This window comes from Myxocyprinus asiaticus, chromosome 9 (assembly GCF_019703515.2).
Source record: "Myxocyprinus asiaticus isolate MX2 ecotype Aquarium Trade chromosome 9, UBuf_Myxa_2, whole genome shotgun sequence".
Taxonomy (NCBI): Eukaryota; Metazoa; Chordata; class Actinopteri; order Cypriniformes; family Catostomidae; genus Myxocyprinus; species Myxocyprinus asiaticus.
In genome coordinates this window covers 21,163,418-21,190,649 of record NC_059352.1, presented here as the reverse complement: position 1 = coordinate 21,190,649, position 27,232 = coordinate 21,163,418, and the positions used below count along the sequence as shown (strand labels likewise).

The window sequence follows — 27,232 nt, the reverse complement described above, 5'->3', positions numbered from 1 at the left end:
TTTGCATTGGAAGTTTGAGACTAACGGAATCAGGTCAAGGCATAATAATTTCTCCATTATAGTAATAACAACCAAACGAGAAATCAGGAACTGACATTTTCAATGTCAACTTAAAGTAATGCAAATCTAAGAATTCAGAAAAAAAGAAAATGTTTTGACTATACCCAATATATTAGACATGAAATTCCCAAACAGTGCAGCTTAAGTTTATAAGTGGTTATTGAAACACACCACACAATTACTACATAAAAAGGTACAAACAAATCATTCATTATGAAAATTATTTTACAAATGGATGCGTACAAACAATTTGACAAAGATGGTGGAAGAAGTTTAATTGGAAAAGAGAAGTGTTAGAGATTCCAAGTAACATCAGAGGAGTGCAAGAAAGAGAAGAGCAAGACAGGGAGTCTCAAACTGCTTTCTGCACTTTATGAATAGTTTTAGCAAGTAGTAGCAACAGAGACTTTAACCAGTCATATGCTTCCTCATAAAACAGGTGCTGGAAAGTCTGATTGAATATCCCTTTCTCACTCACAATCTGGTAAAAAATCATTTCTTTCATAGACAGACATACATTGGAGAAGACCAAACTTTGCATCACCATAGTTTTTGCATTTATCTGCACTTTAAGAGAATGGAAAAACATTAAGCAGAAATGCCTAAAATCTCAGCAGTGTCCATTCATGCAACTTGAACAGCATTGAAGTATTTTTAAAAAACTCATATACGACTTTGTATCATTTGATAATATGTTCATGTATGCGTACATCTCTATAAATTAAATGGCTAAAATTCATACATTCCAATTTTATGAAAAAAAAAAAAAGCACTGTGCACTGAAATAAATAGTTTGATCATGAAATTGTATGATTATGATTGGCCGTGTGGCCCCTTCCTTCATTTTATTGCACACGAATTTCACAGTTCCTTCACCATGGCAGGAAGTGAGAAGGAGATACAGAGATTTCATTTTGGTTTTCAAGTGCAGCAGCAGGATTTTGGCTCACAGCCCGTTCTTCACGAGCTCGTGGACGCCACTCTCATTGATGACCAGGGTGGGCTGGAATGCTTGCCCGTTCACCAGATGCTCTAACCCCTTTTAAACAAGAGAGGCAGTTAGTTCTGAATTCTTCTCAAAATAGTTAAAGATCTAGGAATTGAGGCTACACCTAAAAAACTAACAATACCTAATAAATGAGCACGTCATCATTAACGCATATTTAAAGGAATCCACAAAAAGGACCATAAGCAAAGGTCTTAATATTGTTTTTCTTTCATTCTAAAACATGCAATGGCCCCAAAAAAGAATTTGGACAGTTCTGGACACTTAGAGATAGTTCACCCAAAAAATGAAAATTCTGTATAATTTTCTTTCTTCTGTTGAACATATTTTGTTTGTGTTCAACAGAAGAATATCTCAGCTCTGTAGGTCCATACAATGCAAGTGAATAGTGATCAGGCCTTTGAAGCTCCAAAAAGGCATAAAAGTAATCCATACGACCAAGATATAACTCCTTTTCTCAGTACATCTTGCCATTGCAGTCTCTATGCACAATCATGATTTAAAGCTCAATTACATTTCCTAGTGCTTGATGCATGTGCAGAGCACTAGAAGGGGCGACAGGAAGTGTAATCGAGCCTAAATTCATAATCGCCAAGGAGTCTGCTCTCAAAATGTAAAGAGAAAAAGGAGTTATATTTTGATCTGTTCTCACCCAAAACCAACTGGTTCACTTCAGAAGACATGGATTAAACCACTGGAATCTGATGGATTATGTTTATGCTGACTTTATAAGCTTTTTGGAGCTTCAAAAGGCATGATCACCATTCACTTGCATTGTTTGAAACTACAGAGCTGATATATTATTCTAAAAATCTTTGTGTTCAGCAGAAGAAAGTCATTCACATATGGGATGGCATAAGGGTGAGTAAAGGATGAGAGAATTCTCATTTTTGGGTGAACTAACCCTTAAAGTCACATTTAGAAATGTACTGCATCAATGTCATTGCATTAGATAACAATATCTAAATAGATAATATACTAAGCAAAGTGGCAAATGTAAACAAATTATGCTACAAAAAAATTATATACGTATGATAAACAAATCATAGTTATGACCATTTTACTTTTCTGGGCCATTTTTGCAATTCCTTTTAAGCAACTGGTGTCAAGATGAATTTTAGTGGATCTATGAAGTCAGTTACAAGTAGAGTAACCACAGGTATTGTTAATCCATTTACGTTTGACAACCCGAAAGTGTCCAAAGTGTCTAAAATATATGTGGTATATTTGTTCTATATTTCTTTAAAATAAATGCCCCTTGGTTTGATAATTTGTAATACAATAAAAGACAGTCATACATATTTAGTTGTGGCTTAAGTGTCTAAATGCTTTTGGAGGAACTGTATACAAGTTAGATATAATTACTCTGTGACTATTCTTCAGATTAAGAATTACCGTGGCTCTTACCTCACCTCCATATGACACAAGAGGGGAGATCTCACATTTGATTGGCAGGTCGGTTCCATCCTTCAAGCTGTGATGAGAAGAGCACCAAAATGAGTTAAGACTCTTTAGATTTGCATCTTATATGGCCATGCCAGATCAAGCATTTATCATTTGGAAAGGGGAAAAAAGGATGATACTTGCACAATGAAAGCAGGTACATTCACTTCAGTAATCAAAAATTCAGCTCATTACAAAATAAACCATTTAGCCCACATCAGTGGCAGTACAAAATTACGGTAAATCACTTAAAGCAAAATGCAGATATTTTAAATACATTTCAATATTCAAACATTCTCTAATCACTGAGCAGTTATTATAGGGGAAAACTTGATTATTAGCATCTAAGCCAGATTATTTGTTATAGTGAGGAATAGCATTGTTCCAGATTGTCCAACATGCCTGATGCCCTCTTCCCTGCATGCATATTATTCTGCCCGTCAGCAGCTGCCGTCTGGGTCAGAGCTGGTCGAAAGATGCCAACCTTTGCCATGGCTATGTCTTGGATTTGACACCTTCACCCACTGAGCTCTAACAGCTACACGGAACCTAATAAGAGCAAAGCCCATCACCATGCACTACATACGACAGTGAAAATAGTTACTTCTGGCTGACTTCAGGAGTGACTGTCCCTGCTGGTCCATGTCTAGAAATGTTACACAGGAAATAGCGTGGTTACACTAGAACTGAAGGAAACAATGTGAATGTGACATAGAATTAGAAGGATACTTGTGATGTTTACCACAGTGGAACAAAGCTGAGTGAAACTAACACAGTGGATATTTGGTAAACTTAGATGGGAAGGTGCAACAATGCAGGAGTGGAGACTATCTTGGATTAAAGGAATAATTTACCCCAAAATTATAATTCTGTCACCATTTATTCACCCTTATGGCATTCCAAACCCACTGTAATGCTGTTTTTTTCCAATGGAACACAAAAGGAGAATAATTAAAGGATCTTAACGCAGCTCTTCTTCTTCTATAGTGACCACAGCTGTCAAACCCAAAAAAGGACAAAAAAAAAAAAAAAAAAAAAAAAAAGCACCAAATAAGCAATTCAAGTAGTCCATATTATTCATGCGGGATATTACAAGCCTTCTGAAGCCATACCATAGCATTGTTTGGGGAACAAATTCAAAAGCCTATCACTGATAATCTTCCTCTCCAGCAAAACTCTGAAATCTCATTTACATTCAGCTTTTTAAAGAAAAAAAAAAAAAAAGAAGAAAAAAAAAAAAAAAAATGGCACCTTGACAAACCTAGTAACTGATGCCAAAACGGCACTGGTTCTCGTGTATTTCGTAACCAAACACGATGCATCTGTTCTAATAATATGTGGAATGGAGAATGAGATTTCAGACTTTCGGTGGATAGGAAGATTATAAGTGAATAATTACTTTTATTTAAATAATTTATTATTTTTACATTTTGATTTGTTCCTCACACAAAACACTTAAATCTCTAAAAGATATTTTATAGTCTTCTTTGGTCTTTTTTGGCAGTTGACAGCCATAGTCACTATGAACATTTGTTGTTTAGACAAGTGCTATGTGGTGAATCATCAAAAATTCTTCTTTTATGTTCCTTGGAAAAAATAACAACATACAGGTTTAGAATGACAAGGGTGTGAGTACATAATAACAGAATTCAATTTTTGAACAGTTTCTTTTAACCCTAAAATGCATGGGAATTTCACCAAACACTCTGACATATTTGGGTCTTTAGAATCCCAGAACATATATCTATTTAAAAAAATGGATCTACATTACGCCTAGATAGTGTAACATTTTCAAACTATTTTCAAGACAATTAGAAAATAATAAAATAAAATATATTTTGATGTTTTATTTTTCATATATCAAAGAGATAATGCAACAAATCAGGACACATCTAGAACAGGATTCATTACTTTTACACTGAACTTTTAATGAGATGCAAATGGCTGTCAAACACATATTGAGCTACACATAAAACACATACGTTTTTTCTCAGGCACTTATTGAGTCTGATTGAACTTACATAATTTCAATAGTACACCCAAAAGACAATAGTCATATACTGTTCATGTACTGTTCTTGCTATAGTTTACTTCAATGTTGTTTCTTCATCAAATAGCAATGTCAAATGTAAATCAATTCAATCACTGAAAAAAAACAGTGCCACCTTGAGTAAAAAACAGCATGTATATTATGTGTACATGCATATGTGATACAGATAATTCACCATTGTTGCACAGAAAATCAATGTGATGTAGTATTTATTTGCATGAATATAGTGCCAATTTCTCTTGTAATAAACAAAGAAATAGATATCCTTTTATAGTAAACTTAAACTTTCATAAAATATAGATATGAAATAATGATAAAAAATATAATCTATGGAAGTGCAAAAAAAAAAAAAAAAAGACAATATTATTTACCTAGGGTCTCTAATTACCCTATACACTTTTGGTACTTAGACCATTATTTATTTACTTTTTTGGCAATTTTGCCATTTGTTTTATTTTTTATTTTTTTGTGTTACACCATTTATAAGAGATAGATTAAGGAACAATTTAAGAGGTTAGGGCACAATTCCAAAAAATTGATGAGGTAAAGGGTGTGAAATGAGGTCCCGTGTCTCTAAAGACCCGAAGTATGCATTTAAAGGTTAAAAGATTATACTGATAACCATTGTGATATAACCCTCATTTTGTTTCTGTCTCTTTTCTTACCAATATCCACCAGCCTCTGACTCTTTCCAGCCTGTGTACATTGTAGTAAAGCGCGTGCAAACAGAAAAGAAAGATGTACGTAAAAGGGTATATGTTTCACCTGGGTATAGCAGGTATTCGTGTTCCATTCTCATCAACGAAATTTCCACCAGCATTTAAGACCCAGCGGTGATGCAGGGACATGAGGGCATAACGGGCTGTAGTGGGGTTGTCCTTGCCATCCTGACTGTCTGCATTCTTTAATGGAGAAAACTCGTCTTCTCTCAGAACTTCATATACCACAAATGTTCTGCCATGCACAAACACAGTTACATCAGAGTTAAGACTGTATAATTTAAACATGTTGGAAACATTTTGTTAAAAACTCTTATTTTATAATAGCAAAGTTTTAAGTAATTTTTGTGAATTTGTAATTACAGTCACTGTTCACAAAATTATTAATAATTTTGTTTAACTTTGAGTTAACGAGTTTAACTTCTTCAGCACTCTGAAAAGTTGGCATCCACTATATTCTCATTTTGGTAAATGATTTGCCTTAATTATAGTCTTGAGAGGATCTGTTCATCTTTGTTTTAGGCACAAGAATCTATGTCTTGTAAAAATTCAAGCCAGAGTTAAATGGAATGACTTTCAACAGCCACAGATCATCTGATGAATTTAAAGACAACTTTTCCAAGAGAGTTTTACCTTGCAAACTATAACAATTAAAGCACAGCACATTGTCAGCACACTAATTATAGAATCAGCGCTTAAATATAAAAACTAAACCAATCTACATGAACTAGAAACTTTACTAATCCACCAGTCTGTTGCTGGACTGTGACCCATCCCTATAATGTAGCTTCACTGAAACTGGTTAAATGAGGAAGACCCTTCCTGCCAATAGCCCATATACTAAAAACAGGAATGTAAAAAAATCTTGACACTAACTTGGCAAACTGGAATATGTCGAAGACAAATTTTTCCATCTTAATCCCATTAGGTTTGCCAGGTTTGATTAGTTGTCCTTGTGTGTTCACATAGGGGATTTTCTTCTGTGCCACATGGTGCTGCAACTGCGGCTCGTGAATGCTGAAAAAGGACAGAAAGAAAGATAGATAGAGAGGTATAAAGAAAGAAGGATGGATGGACAGGCAGAGACAAACAGAAAAGTGAAGCATGTTAAAATTTCATAAAAATGACAATAAGAAAACACGTCTGACAAAGCCAGTGTTTAAAATACCAGACCCTCAAAAACTGCAGATGTTAATCTCCTGACTTTACCTCATATTCTCAAAGCACAATAAAGTCAGTTCCATCCTGTCTAGTATTTACAAGATGGTAAACCTCATTAGAAATATCTGTACTGTTTAAAATGATAGGGAGATGATTGCTTAGCAACAAAGTAAGCTCTGATCCTCAAATACCTCAGAAAGCTATGAATCATAGATGAGTAACTGAAAATTCACTTATTAACTGACAAAATGAAAAGTATTTATGAAATTAAACTGAAATAGAACTGAAAACTGTGACATTACAGACTTCATGAAATCGCTTGACGAGCATTTCAGTTGAAACAGGACAATTCTGTAAACTGTACATTCAAAATCCATCCATCTGCTAAAGGTTAATTTTGTCAACTTTTTAGGAGAACACTAGCATCTAGATGCCTTCAAAGCTAATAGACATGGACTAAAAGTCACCAAACATAAAATTTTGATTTTCAATGCAAATTGTTATAATGCATGAGGCTCTCTCTCTGATGATCAACTCACCTCACAATCTCTTTGAGGAATGCGAGGGTGAAGAAGTGATTAGCTATGTTGCCAGCATTAAACATGAGTCGACCATCGGTGCTCCGCTTCTCCGCTGTTGCCAAGGTAATCTCACTGTACTCCACTACTTGATAACGCCCATCCACCTTACAGACCACGCCCACCGCTTCTGTTGGATTCATTTTTTCCACAACCTGCCAATCAGAAGCACATTGTGCATGTCTGAATTATGCACAGCATTTGATGCGCTGTGCTGTTGTTAATTTATTCAACACTTTATTTGCATGTGCAGTACCGGCAGTTCTAGTCTACCCTGTTCTACAGAGGTCCAATCCTTTTTGGCCAATCAATTTCCATGACTTTTCCAGTCTTTGTGTTACAGGAAAAGGATTTTTATATGGATCATTCTGACAGATTTAAGAAACGGTTCAACCAATCCATTGAAATGAACTGACTTTATTTGCGCACAAATCGCACATCATGGCTTGTGAGCAAGTTTTAATCTGAACAAGAGCAATATTTACCAGATAAAATTAGACTGATAGTGGATTTTGCTGATACTGATAACTAAGGTGGTTGAAAAGGCAGATAACCGATCAACCAACCGATAGATTTTAAAATCCATTTATACAATGTTAAGTAATTTTTTTTTTAGACTTTTCATACTACAACGGGCACAGGCAGAGGCTACAAAATTGAAAAAATGAACAAATTTCCAGTGATTTTGTCTGTTGTGCAACCAAATCTCAAAAATAACCAGAAAAAATGCATGACTTTTAACTATAAACAAGCCCGAAGTACACTTACTTATTTTGTGAGTCTTATTTTGAAATGATGGAAAATTGGCTTAGAATGCTCTATATTTAACATTAAGGTTTTATAGCCTATATTCACCAGATTGAGGATTTTATGTGTCACCAGGTGAGGTTTTTATTATTATTTACAATGAAGTTGGAGACACGATGTATATGCTGTGGGGCACACTTCTATATGGTCACATTTTTCTTTGCATGCTCTTGCTTCAATTTAGAACACTTGATTTAACTAATCAAAATAACAAAATATGCATTTAAGTGAGGATAAAAATATGGATGAATATTATCAATGATGAAATATTTAGATGTAACAAATCCCCGCTAGGTGTCAGTGATTGCTTTTATTTTACTTCTAGAGGCTGCTGTTATACTGTAGGAATAAAAACATAAAAAAAAAATTTTTAATAACATCGGCAACTATCGCATATATTTTTGCAGATAACTAATACTTCCATAAAGCAACTATTGGCACCGATTAATCAGTAAAACCAATATATCGGTCTACCTCTAGATAAAATATTTTAGAGCAGAGTATAACTAGAAAAATATGACTTTTACAGGCCTGGATACTCAAATTTAAAGCCTAAGTATGTAATTTCTGCACCACTAGCCCCACCAAAGGGACTTGCAATAATAAACTCAAAACAGCTTTATGAATACGCCATTGGTTGAGTAACATTGTTGTGGCAGGTCTTAGCAGGTCTCCAGATTCCTGCTTGTGAAAAACGGGACAGCCCCCTCACAGCAAAAATGAAACTGACGTATCCTTATCTAGGCGCAGATCAATGCGAAGTAGAGGGTGCATCCGCATCTGTAACTGTTGTCACCTTGTACCTTTCACTGGCAGCAATTTTTCTCAGTGCGCTTGTCTTTCAAGAGTTTATCATAAAATACAGAGCAGTCCAGTCCAAAATTAATATGTACGAAAAGCATTGCCTTCATGACTGTTACACCGAGTCGAGATTTGTTCGGTGTCCATGCTGCGTTCATTAATGAGAACACACACTCCACAGATGCAGATGTCCCTGGCAGGCATAAAACAAACTCCACGACATTGGCTAAGACTCCGAAGTTGATGGTCTTGCTCTCCAGCTCACGAAAAACATCTGTCCATCTCTCAGACATGGCCGTCTCGTTCATGTTCCACTGATGCAATGAGTGACAATGTTTTTCGCACAAGCCCACTCATCAAAGAGCGTGGTTTCGTCAATCAAACTGAGAGCGGGGATTCTGGAGTAGAAGTGTTCAAGGCTGCTCTGAATGTCTTTCCACTCTGGGATGTCTCTCTGTAGAGCCCACTCAAGCTTTTCCTGTGTTCTCCAGTGAGCGGCTCCAATTTTGGAGGTAATCCACTGATGCTGAATAAAATTCTCTCACTGCACAAAAGAAATCATCCGCTCTCATGTCACCAGCTTCAACCAGGGCATCCAACTGCTTTTTAATGTCAGAGGGTATGAATGATTCCTCCAGCCTGGCCTGCAAGACTTTTCTCAGGTCATGTGCAAAGCCACTTCTGTGGCTGATATGTGGTCATGCTCTACCATCTCCGGTGCACGGTAAAAGTGGCTGTTTGCTTGAGTGTGAAGCCAATCCAAAGTTTAGTGCAAGCATCGCTGAAAATGTCTCTTAGAAACTTTGGGCATTTTTCTTGAGAAAGAAAGTATACACGCAGACCATTGAAAATGTGTAGTATTCTTTCAAGAGCTGAACCAAGAGAGAGGAAACGTGTGTTGCCATGCTGCAGTAATTTCTGATAGTCCAGCTGCACAAAATCACAAAAGTCTTTGAGCTCCTTCATGCGCACTGTGTAGATACGCAAGTATTTGTACACCTTCACAACAAAACTCTAAATCTATCGGAAGACAATCCACGCTGTTTGCAATGTGTTATGGATGATGTGTGCATTTCAGCCAATCCCTAAAATTTCCCTTCCTAGCTTTGACTGCAGCTTTCTCCAGATATTGCCTTTACCAGCTCTCTTAACACCACCAAATTTTGTGTTGGTATTGTCAGCACAGAAGGCAATTAATTTTTGATCAAGGCCATGTTTTTCAATGACGTTGGAAATGTAGTCAGTTTGCAAATCCGACGTCTCATCTGGCAGAGACGAAAACTCAATTATCTTGACTTTTATACTGTATAGTGGATTAAAGTAATGCACAAGCACAGGGGAAAATGGTATGTCTTTGTTATTGGATGCATCCACAGTCAATGTGACAAATGAGCACTTGTCCAAATCACTCTGAACTTCTTCCTCTGACAAAGGAGTGAGTACATTGCATATGATAGCTTCAGATTTGGTGTGGGCAGAAGAAAATTTCGAATCATACAATTTCTTGATCAATTTCGCAGTGCAGTCAGCCGACTGAAAACTATAGCCGTGCACAACAGAATGACAAGCAAAAAGTCCTTCACTTGTGTGCACCTTGTCAGACTCTGAACTTTGCTTCCCAAAAAAAAAAAAAAAAAAAAAAAGAAAAGAAAAGAAAAAGTGTGGTGTGGCACACTTACTTTTAGCAGCATCCACATGCTTTTTTGTATGAACATGCTGTGCTAAATTGGTGCGGCCTCCATGGGCAATGGAAAAGCGAGCTCCACAAATCTCATACCTCACTTTACTAGGCTCTGTCTGTGACTCGTTTTTTTAAAATGTAAACTCTTTTTGAAGATCCTCATTAAATGTACATGCACGCTTCCTTGACATTTTTCCAGCCGCAAGTTCATCTGTGTGCTCTTTCAAACTGACTCTTCAATCAGTTCACTACCTGGACGTCCATTGATAGGGGATTGTGATTGGAAAGTTTAATCCAATCATGTACTTCAAATAACAAGGTGTGATTTTATTGGTTTTACAAGCCATATCCTTGGCTATCTTTGATTAGAATACTCACGTGACTGAGAAAGCTTCAGAGGTGATTGTAGGAGAGGGGAAATGGACAAAACACAATTTTTTCAGAATAAGTCAAGACACTAGAAAAAGTGCTTAAATATGGGACTGTCCCAGGAAAAACGGGACATCTGGCCACCCTACTCAAAACAAACAGGAATTTTCATAGCGCCACACAGACATAGCGTTTACAGTTTTTGAGAAAATTTACCTATGAACGGCTTACTTACAGTTGTCCCTGCATATTAAGCCACTGAGAGCCGTTTCTTTTTTATTTGATCTGAAGTGTGTGAAGAGAATAAATACTCAACTGTTCGCTGTCTCCTGACTCCTCCATTGCCCACAAACTAAGATCCTTTACAGTGGTGCAGGCACAACATTCATATCACGTACACTACGCGAACTGTATGAATTATTAGGCATTAAATCAATTCGCACCAGCGTTTATCACCTGCAAACCGACGGGTTGGTTGAACAATTTAATAAGACCTTGAAAAACATGATTCGTAAGTTCGTACACGAAGACGCTAAAAAGTGGGATAAGTGGCTCGAACCCCTGCTGTTTACAGTGCGAGAGGTCCCGCAAGCCTCCACAGGGTTTTCCCCATTTGAGTTACTGTATGGGCGTCAGCCGTGCGCCGTGCTCGATGTCATATGGAAAACTTCAGAGGAAGGACCTTCGAATAGCAAAAACAAAATTCAATATGTTCTTGACCTTAGAGAAAAACTCCACACTTTGGGGCAGGTAACACAGGACAATTTGCTCCAAGCACAAGAATGTCAATGCCGACTGCACGACAGGGGCACTCGACTACGTGAATTCGCACAGGGAGATAAAGTGCTTGTATTGCTGCCCACTTTGAGCTCCAAATTACTCGCCAAGTGGCAAGGACCTTTTGAGGTCACACGACAAGTTGGAGACCTCGATTATGAATTTAGGCGAACGGATAGGGTAGGGGCACGTCAAATCTACCACCTCAACCTCCTCAAACCATGGAGGGAGGCGGTACCTGAAGCCTTGGCGACGGTAGTTCCGGAGAGGGTGGAGCTAGGGTTGGAGGTGACTCCCAAACCAAATTCATTCACCACGGTGCCCTGTGGAGACCACCTCTTACTGTTGCAGCTTACAGACATTGCCCAGTTGCAAGCGGAATTCACGGATGTGCTTTCACCCCTTCCAGGTCGCACGAACCTTATAGAGCATCATATTGAGACCACCCCAGGGGTGGTGATTCGTAGCCACCCCTATCGTCTTCCTGAAAAAAAGGAAAAGATCGTTCCAGAAAGATTGGAGGCAATGCTTGAAATGGGCGTAATACAGGAGTCGCACAGCGACTGGGCCAGCCCGATAGTTCTGGTACCGAAGAGTGATGGCTTGGGCCGCTTCTGTGTTGACTACCGGAAAGTGAATGTGGTGACCAAATTTGACGCTTATCCAATGCCGCGAATTGACGAGTTACCGATTGGTTGGGCACTGCTCATTTTCACTCGAGGCTGGAATTAACAAAGGGTTACTGGCAGATCCCTTTAACTCCAATATCCCGAGAAAAAAAAAAACTGCTTTTTCCACACCGTTCGGATTACACCAATTCGTGATGCTTCCGTTCGGTTTGTTCGGAGCCCCGGCCATGTTTCAGCGCCTCATGGACAAGATCCTCAGATGGCATACGGCACATGCCGCCACATATCTAGAAGATATCATCATTTATAGTAATGACTGGTGGTGGCATATGCAACATCTGAGGGTGGTCCTGAGAGCGCTGCGACAGGCAGGACTCATGCCAACCCGTGTGCAATTTGGTGGGTGGAAGTTAGGTATCTGGGATTCCACTTGGGTCACGGGCGGGTGCATCCACAGGTTAATAAATCCACAGCAATCGCAGCTTGCCCGACACCCAAGGCCAAAAAGGAGGTAAGGCAGTTTTTGGGGCTGGCTGGCTACTATCGGAGGTTTGTGCCAAGTTACTCTGATGTCACCAGCCCGCTGACTGACCTTACTAAAAAGGGGGCTCCCGATCCGGTCCAGTGGACAGAGTTGTAACGACAGGCTTTCCTTAAGGTAAAGTCCACACTTTGTGGGGGGCCGCTGTTACATGCACCTGACTTCTCTCTCCCCTTTATTTTGCAGATGGAAGCATCAGAAAGGGGGCTGGGGGTGGTGCTCTCACAGGAGGTGGGAGGGGAGGAACGGCCAGTGTTGTTTATTAGTCGCAAGGTCTCCATCAGGGAGACAAAGTACCGTACCATTGAGAAGGAGTGTCTTGCGATTAAGTGCGCTGTTCTTACCATCTGCTACTACCTGCTAGGGTGGGCCTTCACCCTCTGTTCCGATCACGCTCCTCTACAGTAGCTCCACTGCATGAAGGATACTAACGCGTGGATCACTTGTTGGTATCTGGCTCTTTAGCCCTTTAAATTCAAGGTGATCCGCAGACCCGGGGCGCAGATGGTTGTGGCTGACTTTCTCTCCAGAAATGGGGGAAGTGGGCAGGCCGGATGTTGCCCCAGCCTGAGTCGGCAGTGGGGGTATGTGGCATGGGCAGCGTGGTCATGTGTCTGTCTGCGGGAGAGGGAAAGCGGTAAGGCTCGTCACCTGGGCTGTAATTACTCAAACACCTGTCTCTCATTATAGCGACTGCAGAGGGAGACCTGATAAGGCATGCCAGAGTGGGAGAGAGAGTGGCTAAGAGCAGTGGTGTCTGAATGACCAGCAGCAAAACCCAGAGACTGCTTATATTGAAAGCCCTGTTTGAGTTGGCCACTGAGAGACATTTCTTTTTGTGAAGAGAATAAATACTCAACTGTTCACTGTCTCCTGACTCCTCCATTGCCCACGAACTTGGATCTTTCACAAGGAACTATCTGTACTATCAACTATAGTTGCTGGTATTTTTTAATTTTGTTTTTTTATATTTTTCCTCGGTTTCCGGTGCTGGAGGGTTCTACAGTTAGAACTCCTGGTTTCTGCAGTATAACAGAGGCATCTAGAGGCAATAAATTTATAATTTAAGACAACCAAAACTATGAGGTTTTGATGTTAGGTAGATATACATTAATCATAAGCTCATGTTAATATCTATGTTGATTTTGACTAACAGTGTCCCTAGAGAAAATTCAAAAGTCCGGACAATTATGGCAAGCGACCGCTGATAATCTACATTTTATGAATTCCTGCTCATACAGTATTAATTATATGTATTGTATGTTTACTTTATGGTGTATCTATTGTAATACATTGTAGATGATTTTAACTGGTTATAGGGATTTTGGTTGTACAATAAAATGCATCTGGGATTTAATTCATTTTGGACACTTATTGCGTCTGTCTGTGCCCATTAAAGTATGTAAAGACTAAGAATTTTTTTTAACATTCAGTGAATCGATTTTTAAAAACAACTGGCCAATTAATTGGTAATCGTTTTTTCCACCAGCTTAGTAATCAGTATCGGCAAAACCCACTGTTTGGTCAACCTCTAATATAAACACTTACAGCTAGTGCTAGGTATATGGACTTTAGTCAGGGTGGATACAATATTTCATTTGGCACATATGAAAACAAGGCTGTGAGGGAGAGAATGAAGTCTGTTCAATTAGTCAATGTCGATCATTTAACCTTTACAACACTGAAAATGCGTCTTTCAAAAAAATATCCAGTGGACAAAATAACTCTGGAAAACACAGAACGTGCAAATGAGTCATAACTTAGGATAGTACATCCCATTATTAGACTATACATCTATCCCTTACTGCTTTGTTCATTCATGTCTATCCTGACTAAGGTCTGCTGGCAGTGATTTTCTGATGTCTGCACTAAATTACAGCAGAGGCAAAAGCAGAAAACCCTTTCCATTCATCTGAGTTACAAATTACAAACTTCTCGGATGAAGAAGGGTTATCCTTGGGGAGGAGGCTTCGAGCTAAAGCCAATTTAATGGCATGCTTTAGAAATTATGATGGGTGGGTGGGTCTAAGTTCTTACCATCATCCCTGTCACACAGAAACTGTTTAATTACTAGCAGCTTTGGAGATCTTTGTATTTAAACCCAGCTGTTTAAGTATTTATGTCTGAATAAAATAATAACTAACAAATGTTTAAAAGAATAAGATATTATTGTATGCAATTGTACTTCTAACTACCTGCATGAAGGTCACTTTTAGTCTATGTGCAACAAACTTCTTTTTTGTTTAAATGTCAAAAATAATATATTTAAATTTCAGAAATTAACTTTTCCATTAAGGGGCCAATTTTGAATTAGATTCCAATTTCGATGGATTTAATATCAATTCATCTGGGAATATTTTAGTTACAATGGCAACAGGCATCTTTCTCTACACTGCTGTGATGAGGAGGAGGGCATAGCCGGGCTGTGATGGAGCATGGCCGGCGCTGAATCAGCTGATCAGCGGAAGAGTGAGATAAAGGGCAGCTGGAGATGCCAGTTCGAGAGACAGAGAGAGAGAGAGAGAGAGAGAGAGAGAGAGACGCCCGCATTGCCTATGTGTGTGTTTGTTTACGTTTGTTTTAAGTTGAGTTTCTCATTAAAGTTTATCTTGACTGTTCTGCCGGTTCCCGCCTCCTCCTTGCCCATCCATGAACTGTTACAGTGGTGCCGAAACCCAGGACGGAGGAGGGATGCTATCTGCCAGGAAAGCAGCCGCGGCCGTCTGCCTGGGGACGGTGGGGTCGCTGCCGGCCGTCGAGAGCCGGAGGAACCGCGGCCGTCTTCTTCCTTGCCCATCCATGAACACGTAACTGCATAACGTGCATTGTGACTGAAACACATTCCGGGTTCACTTTTTTTCTCATTCACATATTTCCAAATAATTTGGCTACTACATTAACATTCAAAACTAATAATGCATCAACACAGAGGAGGAAATGACAGAATTTCTCCAGATTTGGAATATATAACACACACTGGTGGCCAAAAGTTTGGAATAATGTACAGAATTTGCTGTTTCAGAAGGAAATTGGTACTTTAATTCACCAAAGTGGCATTCAACTGACCACAAAGTATAGTCAGGACATTACTGATGTTAAAAAAAAAAAAAAAAACACCATCACTATTTGAAAAAAGTTATTTTTGATAAAATCTAGACAGGCCCCATTTCCAGCAGCCATCACTCCAACATCTTATCCTTGAATAATCATGCTAAATTGCTAATCTGGTTCTAGAAAATCACTTGCCATTATATCAAACTCAGTTGAAAGCTATTTGGTTCGTTAAATGAAGCTTAACATTGTGTTTGTTTTTGAGTTGCCACAGTATGCAATAGACTGGCATGTCTTAAGGTCAATATTAGGTCAAAAAAAGGCAAAAAGAAACAGCTTTCTCTAGAAACTCTAGAATAAAGGCTATACAATGCTTGAAATTGCCAAATAAACTGAAGATTTCATACAAAGGTGTACACTACAGTCTTCAAAGACAAAGGACACCTGGCTCTAACAAGGACAGAAAGAGATGTGGAAGACCAGATGTACAACTAAACAAGAGGATAAGTACATCAGAGTCTCTAGTTTGAGGAATAGACGCCTCACATGTCCTCAGCTGATAGCTTCATTGAATTCTACCCACTCAAAACCAGTTTCATGTACAACGGTAAAGAGAAGACTCAGGGGTGCAGGCCTTATGGGAAGAATTGCAAAGAAAAAGCAACTTTTGAAACAAAAAGGTTAGAGTGGGCAAAGAAACACAGACATTGGACAACAGATAATTGGAAAAGAGCGTTATGGATCTTAACCCCATTGAGCTTTTGTGTAATCAGCTAGATTGTAAGGTGTGTGACAAGTTCCCGACAAGACAGCCACATCTTTGGCAAGTGCTACAGGAAGCGTGGGGTGAAATGTCACCCGAGTATCTGGACAAACTGACAGCTAGAATGCCAAGGATCTGCAAAGCTCTCATTGCTGCACATGGAGGATTTTTTGATGAGAACACTTTGAAGTAGTTTAAGTTCAAATTGTAATAGTAATTTTTCACGTTATTAATGTCCTGACTATACATTGCGATCAGTTGAAATCCACTTTGGTGAATAAAGTACCAATTTCTTTCCATAAGACCAAAATCTGTACATTATTCCAAACTTTTGGCTGCCAGTGTGTGTGTGTGTGTGTGTGTGTGTGTGTATATATATATGTATATAAAAACATACACAGGACAAACAGTATAACTGTTCTTAACTCTTTCATGCCAATTAAATAAAACAAGGCAAAAAGAACATTTTACAGTGTTAGGTCAGAGATATGATTCACATATTAAAAGTGGTTCATGTTCTGTAAAATTATCATTGTATTATTAATACAATTATATTATTAACATTATTTTACATGGCTTAATGTTATATAATGCATTATGTATTATTTATACTGCTGGTGTTTCACTTACTGCCCCCTGCTGAAAACAGGTGCTATTTCAAGCTTAAATTGCTCCGAGGGCAGGAATACTCTTTATTACGCGTTATTTTTTATATAATTATTATTAATTAATAACTAAAAATAGAGATGTCAAAATCAATGCATTAACGCATTCGATTAATTTAAATGTATTAACATGTAAGTGTTTCTTGATCGCGAATAACGCATTTACTCGCATTTGCGAGTGAAAATGACTGTGTGCGAGTGACAGTGAACTTATGAACTTATATAGTAGCTTACCATCACAATAAAAACTCCCCAATGCATCAAACCTCACAGTCAAAGGGCTCTATATTAATAGTGCAAGCGTTAAGCACAGTGCAATGCCTTAACTCAAGCGCAAAGTCAATGGGCATGGCCATTAAGTTTTGGTATTTTCGTGCAAGCCTGCGCCAAGTCTAGGCGCGAGTGGGTTTGCCTGTATCACACACACTAGGCGCTAATCGGGTCAATGGAGATTCTTCTCCAGCACCGTCTCCATCCTATTATACAGTCCAATCCCTGTCAAGCACCAGCAATATAAACAAAGACAGTACATTCATAAGTTGGTAGTGTAAATGGATGCAATGAATTAGAAGAATAGAAAAATGGATTTACATTATTTTGTAAGTCCTTGTTAAATAGGACACGTTCCTTTTAGAAGCATGGAAAATGTGGTTCAGGATATGGAAGTAGGCTCCGTTAAATTACAGAGAAAGTATTATAAATCATTTTCATCTACTGACACACAAATAATGGCTAGTATTGACAGTGATTGTATTGGCACTTCACTTCTACCGGTCGACATTGATTTAAAAAAATTTAATTAATTTATTGAAACGAAAAATTAAACCAAAAATATTTCTAAATTCAAATTACACTTCAAACGAAGTGGTCGAAAAATCATTCCAAATCCAAACATTTTACTCTCTCCTTCTTCCGCCGGCCCCTTTTGCAGTGACTTAAAAATAACTCTACGACAACAGGTAGAAAATTACTAGTAAGCTACAAATTAAATCATAAATAAAATTGTAAATATACAATAATAATAATAATAATAATAATAATAATAATACATATAAACATAACAAAAATAATCATAATAATTGAAAAAATAAACCATGACCTCTAGAAAATGTAGCACAAATCTCATAATTTTTTGTTTCAACAAACGGTTTCAACAGCGATGTCATGGACATTATTTGATGTTCTGTACTTTCAGAATTTGGACATGAACTTTATTACCATCTGCTGGTGAAATCTCAAAACTGCAAATGCAGGAACTAAATTTGGTCTTTGCGATAAGTTAAGAGGTGGTATTGAAACGTCTTAACGCAATTACATATTTCTCAGAAAAATAGCAAATTGCGCTATGCACCACTTCATTAACATACAATACACCCACAGTTTGTGCGCCTACACCCACAGTAGCGCAAACACTCCCACCTACTTGCGTATTGCGCTCTCATTAAAATGGGATAAGACGTTGCGCACGGTCGTAGCCCGTAGCATTGTGCTTTGCACACTCATGTAAATAGAGCTCTATGTACTTTTAAATGTGGTGCTTAGTTATTTTGCATTAAAAGCGCCATTTTATCACTCACATGGCTGCGAGCACTCTCCTCTCTTTATCTCTCTCTCCCTTATTTGCACATAGAAACCGAGAAAGTGAAGCAGCATAAGCAGAAATACTGTACCACGTAAAGATGGTATGTCCAATTTTACAACTTCGTTGCCATGATGACATACAACCCTGTAATCCCACAAAAGCAACAATTTAAACAACTTCACAGCTCAAATAATGCACAAGTTTTAACAGAAGAATTAGTGTAAGCTCTATCATAATATTATACGCATATGTATGCCCTGTATGAAATCAAATTTCAGCACTTTCAAAATCTGTGATTAATTGCGATTAATAACTATGAAATATTATTCGATTAATCATGATTAAAAGCTTTAATAGGCTGACAGCACTAATTTAAACTAAAGCCCTAATATAAACACATCAACACAAGATTTACAACATACTTATGAGGGTTACAGGGTTGAATGAGGGGGCTTCAAATGAAACCTCTGCCACGGCTCTGAAGATAACAAAACAACCACTTCCAGTTTCTTTGGATGACTATATAGTCATTACATCAATCCAACTGGTCACACAAGACAAACTAGGTGAGTTTCCTTATTTTAATGGTTACACCCAAAAACCACACCTAGAGTAAACTAGAGTAAATAATTATACTTGTAAAACATTTGATTCCTGATTATAAAAAAAATGGGAAAGATCTTACAAAAAAAACAAACAAAAAAAAAAACATATGTTTACAGTAAACATCACCAAATAAGACCACGACGAATAGTCCACAGCATGCCTGTGACTCTTACTACCCTAGAAATATATGGTAGCAGGTTCAGCCTAGCAATATTGTTTCTATTTACCAGATGTTTCCACAAAATTATATTAACTGCTCTAATACGTCAAAGACTTTAAGACTACAATGAAAATTATGACTAAATTAATTGGTATTCTGCAACACCATTCTGGTTGTATAAGTGTTTTAAAGGCAATTTAACTCCCTACTGGAGACCATTTAAAATGTCCTGCATAACCACCGTTCCTTGTAAAAATGTTTTCCCCTTCTTGCTCTCGTATACACAGACTGAAAATTCACTTTGATAGCATTGTCAAAAATAAATGTTACTTTGTACAACCTTCACACTGCATTCCTTCAAAGGCGACGTGAGGTTTACTCGGAATTGCTGTCCGGTGACAGAACACAAGAACAGTTGTGTTTCAGACTGTACACGGAACGGCGATTTTTCACATTCGCAGTACGGGGATTTAAGAATTTCCATACGTTCCAGAGTGGATGAGAAACTTTTGGAAACGCTTGAAATTGGCAGTGTGGACGGAGAGCGTTTCGAAAACGAAAACGCTGTTTTCAAATGTATCCAGATTAATGTCGACGTAGCCTTAGAGCTGAAGTGTGTAAAAGCAGAATTGCTAAAACTGCAAAAAAATGGAATTACAGAAAACTTCTGTAATTGCAGAAACATTTCGAACAGTTTTCTTGAACACTCTCCCCTTTCTGCCATTTGTCTAACAAACAGATTATCCCTACCCAAACTCCCGCCATTGGCTGAGCCAATTTTGCGGTGCCAGACTGGACGGGATGCTTATCAACAAATAGGGCAATTCTTTGATAGTGCTAAAGTGTTAAACTTTTCGGGGAAATCAACCTTCGAATGGCTTATTTATTGTTTTACCTGAATATATAACGCTGGGATAGGAGAAAGTATTTTAACATTAAAAAAATAAAATAAAATTACAAACTCCATCTCTCCCGTTCCCATCCTCCTTTCTCTCTCCCTCCACTGTTCATTTAATTTGCCAAAGACAAAAAGCCAATAAATAAAATTTTAAAAATAGATTAAGTTAATTTCTACACTGTAGTTTGTCACACACTTTTTTTTTAAATGTGCAAAACAAACATCACACCTAAATTCCTAAACCTTATTGATTTTCTGAAAAGCTGCCCCATCTAGTGGACTACCACGACACTACTGAGCTCCACAATAAACTCATTTGGCAAAAAATATCCACTAATTAACCATAAAGTCGACAAAAATGGATACAATTGTTTAGGTGCTTGAGTTTACTGACAATACACCAACTGTGAATTCACTCGTAGTGGAAACATAGTGCTTTTAGCACTTCTGGTGGAACAGGAAATACTTGTGAAGGCAGGTTCGGATTCGTTAAGGACTGACCTTTGCACCACAGTCTGCTCCTTTAAGTGAACAGAAGCCAATGAAAGCAGGGTCAGCCACTTTCACAAGGATGTTGTCCACACAGTAGACGTGAATGTGCGAGACTCCTCTCTTCTCCATGTTCTTCACAATGTTCTGTGTTCCCAGAGCTCTGTACAGGCCCCCATTTCCATCTGAATGTGGAGATGGAAAGAAAAAAGCTCTTTAACATACAAGCATTAAAAATGAAGAGAATTTCTAATGATGCAGAGTCTTCGAAACTGCCGAATTAGAGCTGTCAAATGACAACAAATAGGGGTTTTGAGCCTTTAATTCCACATACTTCTTTTTTTATTTTCTTCTGATGACCTGGCTTAAACAAATATTTGATCTTAGGACATGAGTTGCTAATGTTTCACTTTACAGACTCACCTGGTGCCATGGCCAGTTTGCCTTTGCCTTCTAGAATAATCTTCCCATTAAAGTCCACAGCAGGAAGCATGCCTTGCTGAAAGAATAACACATTGCTCTCCTTCAGGCCAAAGTATTTGTGTTGTAAGAAAAACTCTTTGGTCATGTCCATTGTTCTGCCACTTGTCATTATGTACCTGATAAATCAAAACATTGACAATGTTAGTGCAAGGCCATTCTTTTGACAAAATTATAGTTTGAACAATTAATTAACTTAGATGGTTCATCCCAAAATTAATCTTCTGTCATCATTCGCTCACCATTATGTTGCTCCAAACCCATTTGACTATTTCTTTTGTGGAACACAAAAGGAGATGTCACCATTGATTTTCATTGCATCTTTTATCCATACAGTGAAAGTGGATGGTGACTGAGGCTAAGATTCTGACCAACATCTCCTTTTGTGTTCATGGAAGAAACAAAAGTTAAATGGGTTGGAACAATATGAGGGTTTTAATGGACATTAATTCCTGTTACATAAAATATTTCTAAAATTCTCCAATCTTAGCTTAAATTGCAGAGACAACAATAAGGAAGTAATTCATAGACTGATTTCCACAAAGAATGGCTAGTGGCAAAGAAATTATACAATTCACTTTTAATAACAGAAACTGATACCCACATTTTTTTTTTATGTTAAAGTTCTAGTTGTGTTTTTAGGGTTAATTTATTATGTCTTTTTTTATTTCTGTTATTCTTGTCAATATATAATACTTTCTCTAATGAATGAAGGAATGTTATATTTATATAGCGCTTTACTGGCACTACACTCAAAGCGCTTTACATATAGAACAGGGGACTCTCCTCAACCACCACCAGTATGCAGCATCCACCTGGATGATGCAACGGCAGCCATAGTGCACCAGTACGCTCACCACATACCAGCTGTTGGTGGAGAGGAGTGAGTAGAGTGATATAGCCAATTCATGGATTTGGATTATTAGGAGGCCTGATTGATAAGTACTAACATCTCTTCCAGCAGCAACCTTAACGTTCCCCAGGAGGTTTCCCATCCAGGTACTGACCAGGCTCAACCCTGCTTAGCTTCAGTGGGTAACCAGTCTAGAGCTCCAGGGTGATATGGCTGCTAGTGTGGTTTCCACAATCGTCATTTGTTGCGGTCTACAGCTTTCTTAACATTTGCAGTTTTTAAATGTGCTCTAAAAACAAACTTGACTTTACTTGACATGACAAAACAGAAACTGCTAGAACCCACAGTTCTAAGTGAAAGACATTAAATTAAATTGTTTCCTAAATCACATTTTAATGCCAAATAACACAAAGAAATGTCTCTGCAGCATGTACATCCTATAACCTTGTGGAAAATTAATCCATTTATACATTGGTTTTTAAACACTATCACAACAGTAATACCAGTAATGGTATATGAATATGGTGATCATGCCAAAGTATCATGGTATTACCATCTGATACTATCACTGTACTATGCTACCATGACAGTACTTTATTGAAGGGTGTCATGAGTTCAGTCTTAAAATAATGATGACTTAAGATTTGATCTGATAATATTCTATGTCTTGTAACAGAGGTCAATTCTGCTTGGCAGAGATTGGCTTTGAAATGCTGCAGTTTTTTTCTTAAAGTCTAGCCTAGTTCCTAAGGATCACATGCTGTTATCGTGTCAACCCAATTTCACACTGACTAAATTATACCATGACATTCATAGCAGGTAATGTTACTTGCATTATGGTAAGGGGAGAAAAACTTCCTCAACATCAAAACAAGTCTGGTAATCAAAGTAATTACATTTCACAATCATTGACCATATCTGGCTGAACTTCCTTTTCCATGAGTGTGTTTAATGACTATCTTACCATGGAATGCAGCACTTCCGACTGTGCTGGTTTTCGGCTAGCTGCTCCAGTCTTCGGATGCGTTCTGCCTGTATCTGAAAAAGGGTTTTGTGGGAGGGAAGGCCCACATCGTACATGCCTTTTGGGTATGGTACACCCAACCGTGTCCCCTGACCTCCAGCCAACAGAAGAACCGCCACTTTGTTCTCAGATATACAGCGCAGGCCTGTGTGGAATAGAGTAGGTTAAGATACTACAGCTAAAAGGTGGTGTTATTATGGCATATCATTTAAGAAATAAGCAAACATAGGTCAGAGTGGCTAAATGTGTCATTATACATGCTATATTACATGTGAGAAACATGTAATGTTAAAGATCAGTTCACCTACAGTACTGTGCATAAGTTTTAGGCACTTAAAATTTGTCTTAAGATGGTTATTTATATCTACAGCTTTAGTGTGTGAATAGAAAATATACATTTTAGACTCCCAAACATTCCTTTTGAAAATAGAATAGAAGAACAGGGAGCCCTGCAACATAATTATTTAAATCACAAAAGAAAAATGACATCCTCGGTCACTATTTACTTTCCTTGCGCAGAAAAAAAAAGATTCAAAGAAAATGGTGACTAAGAATAACATACTGCCTAACATTTCCTTTTGTGTTCCATGGAAGGAAGAAATTCAAACAGATTAGGTTATTTTTGGATAACTCACCCTTTAAACGGCTTTGTAAAAATTCAACTCACTCAACTGTAATGAGAAAAGAAATTAATGTTGTAGGTATAAAATGTCTGGCTTCTTAAGCAACAGTTTATTATTGCTTAATAATTTGCAGATAACAGTGGTGATTATCCTTCACTTTTATGATGTCCTCTTTATCTTACATAAATTGCAGTTGTGTTCACAATTACTTCACCCATACACAGCCTTGAGAGTACATTCTATCTGGTGCTATCAGCTGAACAAATTACACACAAATATGAACAGGACAAAAAAAGACATAGAAATCTTCGGACGCCATAGTAATGTGGTCTGATTAAAGATGATGGGATGCTGAATGAGCACACCGTGACTTCAGGAAAGCAATTTACGTCAGAACTAACCAGAACCAGATGTTTTCAAGCCCTCTATGCAGCATTCTCATTCAGCAGTGGCATTCTGGGCCAAAACCATGTCTATTCAAAATCTGAAATGTATTGTTATTTCAATTCTTTATGCCTCTAGACAGAAAAGCTGGGCTCTTTTTTTTCTCTGGTGGTCCAACTGGGTGGGGAGGATATTGTAACACTTAATGTATTGCGTTATGCAATGTTTCTTAGCAACATTTGTTTCTGCTCAACAAAGACCAACTAAAAGAATGATCACATTTGGACAACATTATGCAAAACACAACCTGTTATTATTTTTCTATGTAGTATTTTAACTGTTTAAAAGCCCTCCTTATCCCTCTCAGTAGAACTAGAACTGATTCCAATGGCCCTTAGAGAGATAGTTAACCCAAAAATGTTGACTTTCTTTTTTACTGTGAAACACAAAAAGAGATGTTAGGCAGAATTACACTCTCAGTCACCATTCGCTTTCATTGTATGGAAAAAAAAAAAAAAGATGCAATGAAATGTTATTCCCAACATCTCCTTTTGTGTTGCACTGAAGAAAGTGATACAGTTTGGAACTAAATAAAGGTGAGTAAATGATGACATATTTTGGAGTGATTATTAGTTTAACCCCAAAAATTGCTATGCTTATAAACATTTTAAATAATGCTTGAGATATACACTCATTGAGCACTTTATTATGAACACCTGTACCCCTACTTTTTCCATGCGATTACACTATGTAACACAATTTTGTTCCTGGGTTGTAAGTGTTATTTCCTAATTGCTTATGCCACAAAAGTATAGAAAATGGCTATTATTCCCCACAAACTTTGCTTTTGTGACCAGGACAGTGATATTTTGAAATGTACATATTTCCAATGAGAAAATGGGCGAATTTGTGTCTTTTCGTTCAAATAAAGTCAGAAAAAACAACAACAAATGAATCCAAATGAACATGTATTTATACTAAAGTACTACAAAAATTACTACAAAAGATTTAGAAGTGAGTATTTTTTTGAGATTTACGATTTATACTGTAAATCACTTTCACAAATTAGCCCCCAAATGTAGTCTCCCATCATGTTCTCGTTATACTGTCCTTGGTAGCGACGTTGACGAAACTATCTGGAATGTTCTGGAAAATATGTAAATTTCAAAATATCACTGTCCCGGTCATAAAAGCAAAGTTTGTGGGAAATAATAGCCATTTTCTATACTTTTGAGGCATAAGCAATTAGGAAATAACACTTACTACCCAGGAACCCAAAAAAAAAAAAAAAAATATATAATAATAATAATAATAAATTGTTACACGGTGTTATCTAATCAGCCAATCGTGTGGCAGCAGTGCAATGCATAAAATCATGCAGATACAGGTCATGAGCTTCAGTTTATGTTCACATCAACCATCAGAATGGGGAAAAAAATTTGACCTGCCAAATGGTGCCAAATTGTGATGGTGCAAAAAACATAAAACATCCAGTGAGCGGCAGTTCTGTGGATAGAAACGCCTTGTAGATGAGGGAGGCCAATGGAAAATGGCCAGACTGGTTCGATCTGACAGAAATGTTACGGTAACTCAGGTAAACACTCTTTAAAGTTTTAGTGAGCAGAACAGATCCTCAGAGTGCAAAACTCGTCCAACCTTGAGGCAGATGGGCTACAACAGCAGAAGACCATGTCGGGCACTTTATTAGGACCATAGTGTTCCTAATGAAGTTCTCAGTGAATGTATCTCTGTGAAAAAAATTTCTAAACTCACCTTCTTCTTCCCATTCTTTGAGAGACTCGTGATCACGCGTTACACTCCCCAAAACCTCTCGGGGCACTGGCTCCATCCTGCTGTCCACCTTCTCCTGCGAACACTGACCAGAAGTCTTCATGGCATTTTTGAAAAACGTATTGATCTCCATGAAGTTCATGCTCGTCAGATCCAGACTCATCTCAGCTTGTTCCTTGGGGCTAAGCTGATCCCAAAACTGGAGGATGTGAGACTGCCCGGCTTCAGCGAGTCTCGCAGCCAGTTTGCTCATATCCATGGTCACTCCTTGGTCGGATCTGGAAAAGTCAGTGATGTTGAAAACAGAGGCAGAAGCAAAGTGACATTGATTATCTACATGTTTCTGGAACTCCTGGCTGATACACCCATATTATCCCAATCATAAATTGACAATTACCTCTGCCTGCATGCTCAATCAAATAAAATCTGGGTAGGCAGAGGCTAAGGTCAAGTGTGTTCTCTACCTCAACCAAGAGATCAACACATTATTTGGGGTTGGCACAAAGATAATTTCTGGTAATCTGAACTGCCCCTTGACAGTAATCAAGTCTCTGATAAAAGACTGACACCATATATTAATTGAAGGCCACGCCAGCTCCATAAATTCAAGTTGTCTTATACAATTTTGTGCCTTTTCACTTTATATGTTCAATGAATGAAAACACCAGGTTTATCTGAAAAACTTCAGTATAAAAGCCTGTAACCTCTTGCAAGAGTTAACCACATCTACACCACATTTGCCATTTCATAAAACATAAATCGATAAATTGGTAACTCAGTCATTAAAGATAGTTGACTGGCAGACCAGCTACTGTCGCCTGCAGTAGTGTATTGTGGAAACTCCGCCTTCCTGAAAAAAAGCAGTTCACGTCTCAGCGGATACAAACCTTGATAAATGTTGTTTTAAAATTTACCAAGCTCATAGTATTCTTACCTTTATAGAAGCTGCTTATCCTTCAACACTTCCCTCTCACTTCAGGAGGACAGAAGACAAGCTACATCTTGAGAGCACCGCCCTCCCCTCACTACCCGGGATCCTCCTCTGAGATCCGTCAGTTTGACGTGGCAAGACACACGTGGAAACCCTTTTCTTATCAATAGAAAGCGCAACAGTTACCGCCCACTTTTTCAGCCATCTGGGTTTCGGAAGTATTTTCCCCATTCATTTCTTACATAGACTTTTAATAAAATCCTTCATAAAAGAGTTGTGAGCCATGAACCAAACCAACCAGCTCCAAGGT

The 27,232-nt window shown here is 38.0% G+C and overlaps 1 protein-coding gene across 3 annotated transcripts; it reads right to left on the bottom strand.

Annotated features, from left to right (window-relative positions):
* Positions 1 to 309: 309 nt before the first annotated feature.
* LOC127445641 (UDP-N-acetylhexosamine pyrophosphorylase-like) lies at positions 310 to 27,108 on the bottom strand. Of its 3 annotated transcripts, none has more exons than XM_051705852.1 (11): positions 26,926 to 27,108; positions 25,974 to 26,269; positions 23,134 to 23,338; positions 21,260 to 21,435; positions 20,849 to 21,021; positions 6,979 to 7,172; positions 6,155 to 6,295; positions 5,325 to 5,513; positions 3,114 to 3,155; positions 2,479 to 2,540; positions 310 to 1,099 (listed from the first exon to the last, which is right to left on the bottom strand). In XM_051705852.1, the coding sequence occupies exons 2-11, from the start codon at positions 26,248 to 26,250 to the stop codon at positions 1,044 to 1,046; spliced, it is 1,515 nt and encodes a 504-aa protein (XP_051561812.1). In that variant the 5' UTR covers positions 26,251 to 26,269; positions 26,926 to 27,108; the 3' UTR covers positions 310 to 1,043. The 3 variants fall into 3 exon arrangements, with proteins under 3 accessions (XP_051561812.1, XP_051561810.1, XP_051561811.1); XM_051705850.1 differs by having other exon boundaries at positions 2,474 to 2,540; positions 26,926 to 27,106; XM_051705851.1 differs by lacking the exon at positions 3,114 to 3,155 and having other exon boundaries at positions 2,474 to 2,540; positions 26,926 to 27,106.
* Positions 27,109 to 27,232: the final 124 nt, after the last annotated feature.

Coding starts and splice junctions, on each gene's coding strand:
- LOC127445641 (XM_051705850.1), bottom strand. CDS start 26,250: ATGGATATGAGCAAACTGGCTGCGAGACTCGCTGAAGCCGGGCAGTCT. Junction 23,339..25,973: donor CAAAGAATGGGAAGAAGAAG/GTGAGTTTAGAA, acceptor TATTCCACACAG/GCCTGCGCTGTATATCTGAG. Junction 7,173..20,848: donor GAGCAGACTGTGGTGCAAAG/GTCAGTCCTTAA, acceptor TCTGATTGGCAG/GTTGTGGAAAAAATGAATCC.